General features: G+C 46.0%; 1 protein-coding gene across 1 annotated transcript in view; it reads left to right on the top strand.

The window, feature by feature from the left end:
• The first annotated feature begins 223 nt into the window (after positions 1-223).
• VPS39 (VPS39 subunit of HOPS complex) overlaps positions 224-14,163 on the top strand; it is a 50,412-nt gene continuing 36,472 nt past the window's right edge. The window contains exons 1-2 of the mRNA XM_062205711.1: positions 224-450; positions 8,052-8,117. Coding sequence (XP_062061695.1) covers positions 378-450; positions 8,052-8,117 — 139 coding nt within the window. The 5' untranslated portion in view covers positions 224-377. The remainder of the gene's footprint in view (positions 451-8,051; positions 8,118-14,163) is intronic.

Raw genomic sequence — 14,163 nt, 5'->3', positions numbered from 1 at the left:
GCCAAAGTCCGAATACTTAACCGCCACGTTCATTGCCTAAGACAGAGCTAAGATTCAAATCTCTTCTTCCTTTCAAGCCCTTAGCTACTTAGGCACCACAACGGAGAAACTAGGTCCAGCGCGAAGATGGGAACCTCGGCGCCAGCAAATTCCTTGAGGGGACTTCGGGAGCCAGGACGGAAGGGGCGGGACCTAGGCTGCGGAAGGGGCGGGCGCAGCCGGCAGGAAGTCCGGGCTGGACGATGGCTGTGTTGCTGAAGGCCATGTAGTGGGGGGTCCTGGGCCGAATCTCGGTCTACCCCTAACCCGGCTTCGTTCCGGCCACAGGCCTGCCGGACGCAGGGCGAGACGAGGGCGGCGCCTGTCTGCTCGCCGCCATGCACGACGCTTTCGAGCCGGTGCCGATTCTGGAAAAGCTGCCTCTGCAGATCGACTGTCTGGCTGCCTGGGGTGAGCCGAGGGGCGGCGGGGTCGAGGCCAGGTCAGGGCGGGAGCAGCTGGGACCTTTAGCCAGGCTGGGCAAGTGGACAGGCGTCTGGCTGTATGGACTCTGGTCGGATGCTACCCGAGAAGGACCTGGATGAGGGAGGGCGGAGAGATGACCGCCGGCCGTAGACAGCGATGTCCCTGGGGCTGCTTGGGGGATCCCTAGCGACCTAGGCATTTTAGGGACGTGCCGCCTCCGTCTGCTCTGTGCGTAGTTAGAGGCTGAGCTTTCCTTATTAATTGTGCTCAGTTTTGGCCCGTGTCGTTTCCCAAGCAGTCTTTTGTGTAGAGGACAACAAAGTGGGAAATTTTCAATCTGCCAGGGACTTGAACTTGTCCAAAGGATTGTGTTGTTTTCTAGGTGAAAGCACTTGTCTTTAGACATGGAACAAGTTAACGCTATGCGCTTTTTCCCCCTTAGTGATCACTCATACAACCGCTTCTCATTCTTGTAGGTGGCTCACATAGTACTCTAAGCTCTTAACCTAGCCAGGTAGTTGATAGCTTTGTATTCAAAGTGCCCAGGTTATCTAACTCTGTAGGTAGAAGAGCATCATACCAGACTGCATGACACCTAACCCATAAGAATTAGCATAATCCTCTTGGAATTAGCTAGTGCAGAAGGCATGGTCAGGCATCTCTTGTGTGCTCTGGGATACAAATGAAAGTTGCAGAGGTCCAAACCTTGGCAATTAGCTGTGAGTGGTTGTGTCTGATAACAGCCAACAAAGAAATAATTTCAGTCTGTCCCACTAGTGTTCAAAAGGTAGTTGTCTAAGCTCTCTTTTTTTTGTTTTCTCTTTCTACCTTTTGAATAAAGTAAATAAAATTTTAAAAAAGTAAATTCCTTCAGAGCAAGAATTTTGTTTAGTATATTTACAAATTTAGCTGTATCTACATTTCCTGAAAAAGTTCCCGATTCAGTGGGTATTCATTAAATCTTTGTGTGACAAATGAATAATGATATTAATAGTATTATCTTCTATTAACTGAGTAATGGTCTTTATTAGTCTTTTATGAAATTAATAGCACCTCCATTTTGCAAGGGAAGAACCTGATCATAGAGAATTTAAGAGATTTTTCCAAAATCAGTATCCAGCAAGTGATATCTGATTCCAGAGCCAGGTTGCCAGATTTAATGTGTGTGTGGAGCCTGTGAAACATGCAGATTCTGTGTGTGTGTGGAATACATAATATATTTCTATTTTCCAAAGAAACCGTGGAGAGATAAACGTGCAATCACTAAAATGATCTCCATAGTGGCATGGAGAGGAAGTGTGGAACACATTGATGGTAGCTAGACTTATATTAATTATGTCAGTGTTTCATGTAATTAAGGAAGGAAAGGAAAGGGGAAATGCAGCATACTGCCACAGAGTCTTGAGCCGGAATCTCTGGGTATAGGACTCAGCCACGTGTGTTTTTAGTAAGTCCAAGTGGCCCGGATGCAGATAATCAAGGGTAGGCTTTGAGAGACACTCCTCACCTTGGGACTCAAAGATGAGAGATGACCACTGCCTCACTCAGCACTGTGCTCCCTGTGGTGGCCAGCACTGGCCAGGAATGCAGTCACTTATTACATGCGGTTGGACCCTGTGGCCTTGTTGGCCGGAGCTTCTTTAGAGTACAAGCAAGAGGGCCCAGGTCACCTTCCACGAGGGATCCAGGAGTTGTCTGGGGCTGACTCTGCTTTGTTTAGGTGTGTGTTACCTGTGCGTGTAGCGTGTTCCACTTTCTGATGTGCAGTATTGAGTCCCAGGAGACTTGTGTGGTGTGTACACAGCTGTGTTACAGAATGGCATGTGCTAGAATGAAGGACCTCACGTGGACCAGGTCCTCTTGTCAGCCAACCCCCACTGACTTCCGTGACCAAATCAGACGTCTTCACGGCTGGGTTAGATGTGCCCTTACCACATCTGGATGACACACGCTTTGTTCTCACAAGTTTGAGGATTGGGAATGAGTATGTGTGTGATACATTTATTATTTAAAAGAAATTTGTCACAAATACTTTCCAAATATGATGAGTACATTTTTCCTTGGCACCTCCAAAATAAAACTTGAGAGGGGCCAAATAAAATTTGTTATTTTTTTTATTTACAGTAAATTTAATCTGTCTGATTCCCTTTTATGACCAGTTGAGTAGACATTTAATGAGAAACCTTTACTGGCAAACAAACAGTTCAGTAAAAATTGAGAATAGACTTTCAACTTTTTTATATATTTATTTTCATTTTATTTGAAAAGAAGAGAGACTATCTGATAGTTCACTTCTCAAATGCCTGCAACAGCCAGGGCTGGTCCAGGCTGAAGCAAGAGCCCAGAATGTAATCTGGGTCTCTCACATGGGTAATAGGGACCCAGGTATTTGAACCATTAATCGTCGCTTCTCAGGATACACATTAGCAGGAAGCTGGATCAGAAGTAAAGAAGCTGAGACTCCAACCAGGTTCTCTGAAAAGAGGTACGGACGTCCTGAGAGGTGCCTTAACCACTGCGCCAAAGACTTGCTCCAAAAAATGCACTCCTGACAGATTAATCAGGGCGTAGGGCTTTGATTTGTATTCTGATAGTGCATTTTCATGAGGATGACAGCATTGTAGACCTACTCTTAAGAAAATTGACAGCAAAGTGGAAGAGTATGCAGGGTGAGACCACTTGAGGCTGTCACAAGTGTCCCTGGAAAGACTCTAGGGGAGGGGGCTGTCCCGAGATAGCTGCTGAAGGTAAAATGGATAACCTTGGCAGACTTGGGAGGAGGCTGTGGTTGATAAAAGAAAAAAAGGAAACAGGAACTAGCAATAGTTGGGGGCATACGATGGAGAAGCAAGAATGAGGAAGATGGTGAATAGGCTTTTGGTTTCAGATTTTATGTGTGTTACAAGTGAATTTTTAAAAATTTTATTCCATATAATTTATGTCTAAAATATCAATGGTTGTCCTAAAAATCAACTTTAGTATTGCCAAATTGCTTAATGTTGTGATAAGTAGAGTTCTAAACAATATGTTTTACAGAGCAAACATTGTGAACTGAGTTTTTTCTCCATGTTCTCAAACAAAACTCCAGTGTTCCATTAGAGCTGGCATTTAGGATTTCAGCTTATGTCCTTAAGAGCACACAGTATCTTACTCTATGTGTCCTGTTTTTCCTTTAAAACAGAACTGCTTTTTCAGGACAGTGAGGATATTGATGTAGAGAAGTGTCCCTAATGTGGATCCTGACCCATTTTTGTTTGTTTTTATACGAAGAGTGCCTTCTGCTGGTGTACTGCTCAAATGTCTGCAACAGCTAAAGCTGAGCTACACCAAAGCCAAGGGTATGGAGCTCACTTTGGGTCTCTCATGTTGGTGGCAGGGACCCAAGGACTTGAGCCATCACTTGCTGCCTCCCAGGGTGCACTTTAGGCATTGAAAGAGGAGCCAGGACTCAGATCCAAGCACTCCAGTGTGGGTTGCAAGCTTCCCAAGCAGCGTCTTAACCATTAAGCCCAGTCCCCACCCCCGACCTGTTTTGATAGCTACTACCTTTCAGACAACCTCTGACTGACACTGGTTCGTGTGACCTTGGGATGCCGTAGGTAGTGTGTCACAGCACGTGGCGAGGAGTCACAGACTGGAGTTAGAATCCCTACTGTGCCACTTACTGTATGTGTGACTCTGGACACTTACGCATCTATCAAGTGCAAGTTAACAAAATGGACCTCCATGGAAGGATAGTGGTGAGGATTAGCGAAATAGCACGTGACGTGTGCTTGGCATTTCCCAGAACACAGCGCGCACTCCATAAGGGTTATCTGCTCATACCATTGTGCAGTATTTTATTTTACGGACAATCAAGGGAGTTTGCGCAAAGAATGGTGACCTTTATGTTACAGCCTCACAAAGCTGAGGGAGTTTCCATGTTCCTCTTCCCCACATGATGTAATGTGGCTGTGTCAGGGTAATAATTTATACCCTTGCTGAACCTCCTTATTTTTTTTTTTTAAAGATTTATTTTATTTATTTGAAAGGCAGAGTTACAGAGAGAGGTCTTCCATCCGCTGGTTCACACCCCAGATGGCTGCAACGGCCAGAGCTGTGCCGATCCAAAGCCAGGAGCCAGGAGCTTCTTCCAGGTCTCCCATGTGGTGCAGGGGCCCAAGGACTTGGGCCATCTTCTGCTGCTTTCCCAGGCCATAGCAGAGAGCTGGATCAGAAGAGGAGCAGCCAGGACTAGAACTGGCACCCATATGGGATGCCAGCGCTTCAAGCCAGGGCTTTAACCCTCTGTGCCACAGTGCCGGCCCTGAGCCTCCTTATTTTTAACCTTAGTCCAGTGCCTCCCAAAATGTGATCCTTGAACCAACAGCATGAACATCACCTGGGAACCTGTTAAAAATGAACACTGATGCCACTGAATCACAGGTTCTGGGGGCAGAACCTTTAGTTCTGATACACAGCAAAGTTTAAGTACCTGACCTAGGCCTTTTTTTTTTTTTTTTAAGAGCTTTATTGAGATGTGACTCAAACATAGAATTGACCCATGTAATGTATACAATTTAGTGATTTTCAATATATGCACAGCATTGTGTAAGTATACCACAGGCACTTTTAGAACATTTCATCACCCCAGAAGTGAAACCTAGTACCCACTGGTGTTTTCCCTCCAGGCCCACCTGCCCTAGGCAGCCACGACCCTTTGTGTCTCCATGGATTTGCCTCTGCTGATCATTTCAGATAGAGACAGTGCAGCATCTTTCATTTGGCACACATTTCCAGGTTCATCCCCATTGTGCCGTGTACCAGTCCTTCCTTGCTTTTCATGGCTGGCCAGTGTTCCATCGTGTGGGTGTGCCACAGTTTGGTTACCCATTTATCACTTGGACATGTGGGTTGTTTCTGCGTTTTAGCTGCAGGGGACATTCGTGTGCCAGTTTTTGGGTGAACATGTTTTCAGTTCTCTTGGGCATATACGCAGGTTTAGATTAGTGGGTCATAGCGTAACTCGATGTTTCACCTTATTAAGAGACCACCAGTCTGTTTTCTAAGGAAATTGCATCATTTTACGCTCCTGCCAGCAAGTATATGAGGGCTTTAATTTTTTTTCACATGCTTATCAGTACTTGTTTTTCTCTGCTAGACCATTTTTGAGATACTGGCTTGTGTAAGCCTATTGCTATGTGGCACATATTTTCCCTAAAGTAAAACCATTAAATCTTCAAGGAATGCCTCCTACCTGTTATTTCTGTGGTTAGATCCTTTATGTTATGTTTAAACTATTCATCTTATGATTTTAGAAACTTCTGTCATGTTCTTTTGTGCTGAACTAAAAAATCTTTATCTTAATAAAAAATTTTAAAACCTGAGGCCGGTTCAGTGGCGTAATAGGCTAAGCCTCTGCCTGTGGCACTGGCATCCCATAATGGCGCCAGTTTGTGTCCTGGCTGCTCCTCATCCAATCCAGCTCACTGCTTATGGCCTGGGAAAGCAGTAGATGATGGCCCAAGTCCTTGGACCCCTGCACCCACATGGGAGACCTGGAAGACGCCTCTGGCTCCTGGCTTCAGATTGGCACAGCTCCAGCCATTGCTGCTATTTGGGGAGTAGTGAACCAGCAGATAGAGGACTCTCTTTGTCTTTCCCTTCTCTGTTTGTAACTCTACCTCTCAAATAAATAAAATATTTTTTTAAAAATATTTAAAACCTTGTATATTTGTGATATGTTTAGTTTTGAAACAATGAAACCAGGGACTTTTTTTAATCCTCCAATATGTGTAGCCTGATAATTGGAGCCTGGGGCTGGCGTTGTAGCACAGCAGGTTAAGCTGCCATCTGCAGCACTGGCATCCCATATGGGCAGTTGCAATCCAGCTCCCTGCTAATGTGCCTGGGGAAGTAGTGGAGAATGGCACAAGTGCTTGGGCCCCTGCACCCATGTGGGAGACCTGGAAGAAGCTACTGGCTTTGGCTTGGCCCAGTCCTGGCTATTGTGGCCATTTGGAGAGTGAACAAGTGAATGGAAGATGCCTCTTTCTCTCCCTCCCTCCCTCCCTCCCTCCCTCTCTCTCTCTGTCTCTGACTCTGTCTCTCTGTGTCTCTCTAATTCTGACTTATAAATAAATATTTTAAAAAATAATTAGAGCCTAAGTATTTTTTGATTGGTTAATTCACAAATATTTCCTTTCTTTCTTTTTTTTTTCTTCTTTCTTGTCTTTTTTTTCCTTCCTGTCTTGCTGTCTCTTTTTCTTTCTTGGAGACAGAAATCTCTCATTAGTCGATTCACTCTCTAGATGCCTACCTTGACTGTGGCTGGGCCTGAGCCAGGGACTGGGATCTCAACCTAGGTCTCCTATATGGATGGCAGCAACCCAATTACTTGAGGCATCACCACTGCCTTCTAGGGTATGCATTAACAGGAAGCTGGAGTCGGGAGCCAGAGTTGGGTTTAAAGCCAGATGCTCTAATACAGGATGTGAACATTTGAACTGGTGTCCTAACCATTTGGCTCGTTGCTTACCCCAAACATTTATTGAATGAATTCCTTAGCTTTGCAAAACACCTGTTATCACAAGCAACTTTTTTCTAACCTTTTGGGTTCTTTCTTTTTTTTATTTCTTTAAAGATTTTATTTATTTATTTGAGAGGTAGAGTTACAGCGAGAGGGAGAGACAGAGAGAAAGGTCTTCCAGGGGCCGGTGCAGTGGTGCAGCAGATTAAAGCCCCAGCCTGTAGTGCAAGCATCCCATATGGGTACTGGTTCGAATCCCAGCTGCTCCTCTTCCAATCCAGCTCTCTGCTATGGCCTGGGAAAGTAGCAATAGCCCAAGTCCTTGGGCCCTGCACCTACATGAGAGACCTGGAGGAAGCTTCTGGCTCCTGGCTTCAGATCAACTCAGCTCTGGCTGTTGTGGTCATTTGGGGAGTGAACCAGCGGAATGGAAGACCTCTCTCTTTCTCTGGCTCTACCTCTCTCTGTAACTCTGTCTTTCAAATAAATAAAGTAAATTTTTAAAAGAAAAAGAAAAGTCTTCCAACCGCTGGTTCACTCTGCAAATGGTGCAACAGCCAGAGCTGAACTGATCCAAAGCCAGGAGTCAGGAACTTCTTCCAGGTTTCCCACATGGGTGCAAGGGCCCAAGAGCTTGGTCCATCTTATTTCTGTTTTTTATTTATTAAAGATTGATTGATTTATTTGAAAGAGTTAAAAAGAGAGAGAAGAAGAGGCAGAGAGAGAGAGGGAGAGAGACATTCCATCTGCTGCTTCACTCCCCAATTGGCCACAATGGCCGGAACTGCACCAATCCAAAGCCAGGAGCTTCCTCCAGGTCTCCCACGTGGGTGCAGGGGCCCAAGGACTTGGGCCATCTTCTACTGCTTTCCCAGGCCATAGCAGAGAGCTGGATCAGAAATGGAGCAGCCAGGAGCTGAACCAGCGCACGTATGGGATGCCGGCGCCACAGGTGGAGGATTAACCTACTGCACCACAGTGCTGGTCCAACCCTTCGGTTTCTGATGACAAACCCCAGCCAAAGTGATGGGGTGTTACCAAGCCGATTGACCCTTCTCATGGCTCTTTTCTTTTCCAGAGGAATGGCTTCTTGTTGGAACCAAACAAGGACATCTGCTTCTCTATAGGATTCGGAAGGATGTTGGTAAGTGGCAGAGAAAGAGATGGTTCATTGCTCATGCCAAGAAGTTTTGGTCGTTAGCTGCTTTATAATTGCGATGTCGGTGATTTGCTGTTCACTGAAAGAGTGATTGTGGTAGATTGTGGTAGAGGGAACGCAAGAGAAATGGGGAGCAACCTGAGAATCTCGTGGTTGTTTGGTTCATGTGTTTTCCCAACTGTATTTGCCTCCCCCTGTCTGGGAGATGGGGCTGAGTGTCCTTCCCTCTTGACTTCTTGGAGACTCACACCCAGTAATGAGAAGACCACTGCTGGGGATAAGATTCCTGTAGAAATGGTGTGGTGGTGGGAAGCACAGGCGGGAACCATTGATGGAAAAGGTCCTGGTAGCATGTGAGAGAACAGGAAGAGAGGCCCCAGGCTTGTGCCCCGGTTCACTTCTCCCTGGCCCCATGACTGTGAGCAGGTCCTTTCCCACGTCAGCCTTGTCTTCTGTAAACTGCCTGCCTGCCTGCCTGCCTGCCTCCCAGAGCCGATGGGGTCAGATGCATAATAGCCTTGAAAGGACTTTGCAAACTGAAGTTTAAATCCAATATGACTTTGTAAGTAATAATGTAGGAAAATAACTATAGTATTTGAAGTCTATTCTCTCTCTCTCTCTCTCTTTTTTTTTTTTTTTTTTTAAGATTTAATTATTTATTTGAAAGAGTTACAGGGGTTGAGGGAGAGAGAAACAGAGAGAGAGAATCTTCCATCCACTGGTTTACTCCTCAGATGGCCCCAATGGCCAGTGCTGGGCCACACCAAAGCCAGGATCCAGGAGCTTTATCCAGTCTCCCACATGGGTGCAGGGGCCCAAGCACTTGGGCTATCGTCCACTGCTTTCCCAGACCATTGGAAGGGAGCTGCATCGGAAGTGGAGCAGCTAGAACATGAACCTGCGCCCATATGGGATGCTGGCATCACAGGTGGTGGCTTTACTCACTACACCACAGCGCCAGCTCCAAAATCTGTTGTCTTAAAGCATGTCCTTTATTAGGGAAAAAATACCTTTCTCTCTTTTCCTAATGTTATGTATATACTTTCTTTATGGAAAATGATGTGTTTGGATGTCATGCCCTGGAGTCACAATCCATAGAAATCTGCTGCTAGTGCCAGGATGGGTTGAGCCAAATTGTCGGTGGTCAGCTATATTAGTCCTACAAAAACAGCAACTTCATAGCTTTCAATTTAATTATTTTTCCTAAGTAAATAGCTTAAGGTAAGAGTGGAAATAGAGCCCTCTTTTTGGAACCTGCAGCAAAGGGGGTTTGACATTGGGAAAAAAAAAAAAAAACAAACAGATTCCTGGGGCCATGGGGAAAGAGGAAGGCACCTGGGAGGGTTCCATAGTGGGGCAAGAAGGGAAACCAGAGAACAAGGTAGAGACTGGATTTCGTTTCTATGTTTCTCAATTCTCCTTTAAATTAAGTCAACCAGTTTGTTCCAAAATGTTCCAAATGGTGAGTATGTTGGGCTTTGCAGGCCATAAGATACCTCTGTTGGGGCCTGCACTCTGACATAGTGAATTAAGCCGCTGTCTGCAGTGCCAGCTTCCTGTACAGGCACCGGTTTGAGTCCCAGCTGCTCCACTTCCAATCCAGCTCTCTGCTATAGCCTAGGAAAGTAGTAGAAGATGGCCCAAGTGCTTGGGCCCTGGCATCTGCGTGGGAGACCTGGAAGAAGCTCCTGGTTCCTGACTTTGGATCAGCGCAGCTCCGGCTGTTGCAGCCATTTGGGGAATGAACCAGCAGATGGAAGACCTCTCTGCCTCTGTCTCTCCCTACTCCCCCACCCCCCTACCCCACTCTCTGTAATTCCGCCTTTCAAATAAAGTAAAAAAAAAAAAAAGAGAGAGAGAGATCTGTGTTATGATTACACAACTGTCCCATTATGGCCTGATAGCAGCCCCTTACAGTATGTAAATGTTCCAATAAAACTTTATTCACAAAACAGGCAGAGGCTTCGATTTGTCCAATAGGCAATGCTTTGCTGATTCTTGCTTTAAGTTGTTAGTACTCAGAACCAGAATATTTGCATTCTGTGACGTCTGCCTTGTCAGTAATCTAAAAAATTAAGTTGTCCTTGGATTTTATTCATCATTTAACAGCTGTTTTTGATTGTCTACTATGGGCTCATAAATAAGTGGTGAGAAATTGAAAGCTAGATTTTTTTCTTTTAAGACTTACTTATTTGGGGGCCAGTGCTGTAGCGGGTAAAGCTGCCGCCTGCAGTGCCAGCATCCCAAATGGGCACTGGTTTGTGTCCCGGCTGTTCCATTTCTGATACAGCTCTCTGCCGTGGCCTAGGAAAGCAGAAGGTGGCCCAAGTCCTTGGGCCCCTGCACTGGTGTGGGAGACCTGGAAGAAGCTCCTGGCTCTTGGCTTTCGATTGGCACAGCTCCAGCCACTGCAGCCATTTGGGGAGTGAACCAGCTGATGGAAGATCGATCTCTCTCTCTCTCTCTCTCTCTATCTGCCACTGTCTCTCTATAACTCTGCCTATGAAATAAATGAATAAATCTATTTAAAAAAAGAAAAAAGAACAAAAGAAAGAAAACAAGCTAAGTAGGCTGGCACTGTGGCATGGTAGGCTGAGCCTCCGCCTGTGGCACCTCCATTCCATATGGGTGCCAGTTCATGTCCCGACTGCTCCACTTCCAGTCTAGCTCCCTGTTAATGCTTCTGGGAAAGCAGTGAAAGATGGCCCAAGTACTTGAGTCCCTGTACCCATGTGGGAGACCTAGAAGAAGCTCTTGGCTCCTGGCTTCAGATCGGCCCAGTTACAACCATTGTAGCCATTTGGGGCATGAACCAGTGGATGGATAGAAGAGATCTCTCACTCTTGCCTCATCCCTTCCTCTCTCTGTTTGTAACTCTGCCTCTCAAATAAATAAATAAAATCTTTAAAAAAGGTAGGGGGAATCGGTGCCGTGGCTCACTTGGTTAATCCTCCACCTGTGGCGCTGGCATCCCATATGGGCGCCGGGTTTTAGTCCCGGCTGCTCCTCTTCCAGTCCAGCTCTCTGCTGTGGCCCAGGAAGGTAGTGGAGGATGGCCCAGGTGCTTGGGTGTCTGCACCCACATGGGAGACCAGGAGGAAGCTCCTGGCTCCTGGCTTTGGATTGGCGTAGCTCCGGCCGTAGCGGCCATTTGGAGGGGTAAACCAACGGAAGGAAGACCTTTCTCTCTGTCTCTCTCTCTCTCTCTCTCTCACTGTCTAACTTTATCTGTCAAATAAATTTTAAAAATAAAAAAAAAAAAGAAAACAATCAACAATCGAGCTCTGACACAACTCTGGCCTAATATGGCCCCAGAGTAGATCTGGGCCTCTATGAGTCAGTCCTAGAACCAATTTGGTTTCTAGATTTCAGATTTTTCAGACTTAGATTGGGCTGCACCTAGGCTGTCTTTCTGAGGAAAGGGAGGGAACAGTAGGTGTCAGGGAAAGACCAGGATCTGAGGGCCTGCAGGCTCCTCTGGTCTGAGCCAACTCCCCACAGCTCAGAACCAACACTAGGCTTCATTCTGCTCTTACCTTAAAGAGAGAAGTTAGATTGGTTTGCATGTGGGGCCCTCACGTCTCTAGGTTTATTTTGGTGATATTAGCACCCTGGACATGTGGTTTTCAACGTGTGGTCTCCATACCCGTTGGGATTCCAGCAGTGGTGATGACTTTCAGAGGCCCCACAAGGTCAAAACTAAGTTCACAGTAACGCCAACACTTCGGTGTTTCACTATCCTGATGTTTGAAGCTGCTGGACCCTGAGCACAAATCAGGACAGTGGCCCCCATCTCTGCTGTGTTGGTCTCACCGTGCACTCACAATGGTTTCTGTAGTTTAAGGCTAGCTTCACTCCAGAATGTTCTTGGTGGTGCAGTTACTAATTTTGTTATATTTAGCCCTGTGGTGACACATGTTTTCCATAATCCCTTGTGATACAGTGGCAAGTACACATGATGCAATGTGCTGGGTGCCCGGGTATGAGGTCTGGCGGCGGTGCTGAGGGGAAGACCTTGTACAGTTGTCTGAGTTGCACACTGGACTGACCACTTTTCTCACAGAGCAGCACTTCCCACGCTAAAGGATGACTGCCAGACTGACCACGGGTTTTCAGAGCTCTGGGCTACTTGGCAGATGTTCTTTGCAAAGTGAACAAAGGGAGTCTGTTACTTCAAAGAAAACAGCTGGCAGTTTTTGCTGCAAATGATAAAGTGAGAACTTTCAAGAGAAACCTCCGATTGTGCAACACTGGTGTCTACTTCCATGAACTTGACAGCTTTTCAGTACTTAATGATTTTTCCAGTGAGATTGGCTGTGATGATAATAAGTGTGATTTTTAAAATATCCTATAATGAAATGTGCCAGCCTATGGTGAGCCGCTACACATATTTTCCAGATGACCAGTGCATGAGGTTCGTTCCTTCCTTCCTTCCTTCCTTCCTTTCTTCCTTTCTTCCTTTCTTCCTTTCTATCTCTCTTTCTCTCTTTCCCTCCCTCTCTCCCTCCCTTCCTCTCTTCTTTATTTATTTAGGGGGCCAGCACTGTGGCAAGCCTGCAGCACTGGCATCCCATATGGGCATCGCTTCAAGTCCCACTGCTTCTCTTCCACTGCAGCTCTCTGCTGTGGCCTGGGAAAGCAGTAGAAGATGGCCCAAGTCCTTGGGCCCCTGCACCCATGTGAGAGACCTGGAAGAAGCTCCTGGCTTCGGATCCGCTCAGCTCTGGACTTTCCGGTCATTTGGGGAGTGAACCAGTGGAATGGAAACCCCCACCCCGTGCCTCTCCTTCTCTCTCTGTGTAACTCTGACTTTCAGATATATAAAGAATAATTCTTAAAAAAAAGATGTATTTATTTGAAAGTTAGAGTTACAGAGAAGAGAGCCAGAGACAGAGAGAGACAGAGACAGATCTTCCATCCGCTGGTTCACTCCCCAAATGGTACTAGGTAGATAGATCCATGTGAGGATATATTTTTGTTGTATTTCAAACAAAACAGTGTGTCAAAACATTAAATACAGAAGTGAGTATGAGAGTTCAGCTGTCTTCTGTTAAACTAAACATTAACAGAGATTTCCAAAAAATCTAGAACAATGTTTTTTTGCTTGGGAGAAATAGTTATTTTAAAATTTTTAATGCTAACATATTTCAGTCTTACTGTGATTTTTCAATGAGTTAATAATAAATATTGTTTAAGAATTCTCAGTCTTGGGGCTGGTGCTGTGGCACAGCAGGTTAAGCCACTGTCTGCAGTGCTGGCATCTCATATGGGTGCCAGTTCGAGTCCTGGCTGCTCGGCCTCCAATCCATCTCCCTGCTAATGCACTTGAGAAAGCAGCAGAAAATGGCCCAAGTCCTTAGACCACTGCACCCATGTGGGAGATCTGGAAGAAGCTCCTGGCTCCTGGCTTCAGCTTGGTCCAGCCCAGGCTGTTGCAGCCATTTGGGGAGTGAACAGGTGGATGGAGGATTTCTCTCTTTGTCTTTCTCTCTCTGTAGCTCTGACTTTCAAATAATCTTTTCTTTAAAAAAAAAAAAAAAAAAGAAGGATTCCTCAGTCTTAATTTCTTTCTTTCTTTCTTTCTTTTTTTAAAGATTTATTTATTTATTTATTTGAAAGGTAGAGTTACAGAGAGGCAGAGGTAGAGGCAGAGAGAGTGAGGTCTTCACTCCCCAAATGGCTGCAATGGCCGGGGGCAGGCCGATCTGAAGCCAGGAGTAAGGAGCATCTTCTGGGTCTCCCACTTGAGTGAAGGGGCCCAAGAACTTGGGCCATCTTCGCTGCTTTCCCAGAAACATTAGCAGAGAGCTGGATTGAAAGTGGAGCAGCTGGGACTCGAACAGGCACCCCTATGGGATGCTGGCACTGCGGGCAGTGGCCCCAAGTCTTAATTTCTGATGCAGTAAATATTTATAGCTAGAACCTACACAAGCATTCTCTGGGATCAGGCAGATCTGGAAGATGCTCCTCGTTCCTCGTTTCAGCCTGGCCCAGCCCTGGCCATTGTGGCCATTTGGAGAGTGAACCAGCA

The sequence above is a fragment of the Lepus europaeus genome, chromosome 11 (genome assembly GCF_033115175.1).
Source record: "Lepus europaeus isolate LE1 chromosome 11, mLepTim1.pri, whole genome shotgun sequence".
Classification (NCBI taxonomy): Eukaryota; Metazoa; Chordata; class Mammalia; order Lagomorpha; family Leporidae; genus Lepus; species Lepus europaeus.
Note: the sequence above shows the minus strand (reverse complement) of the source record. Positions and strands in the feature narration are given on the sequence as shown.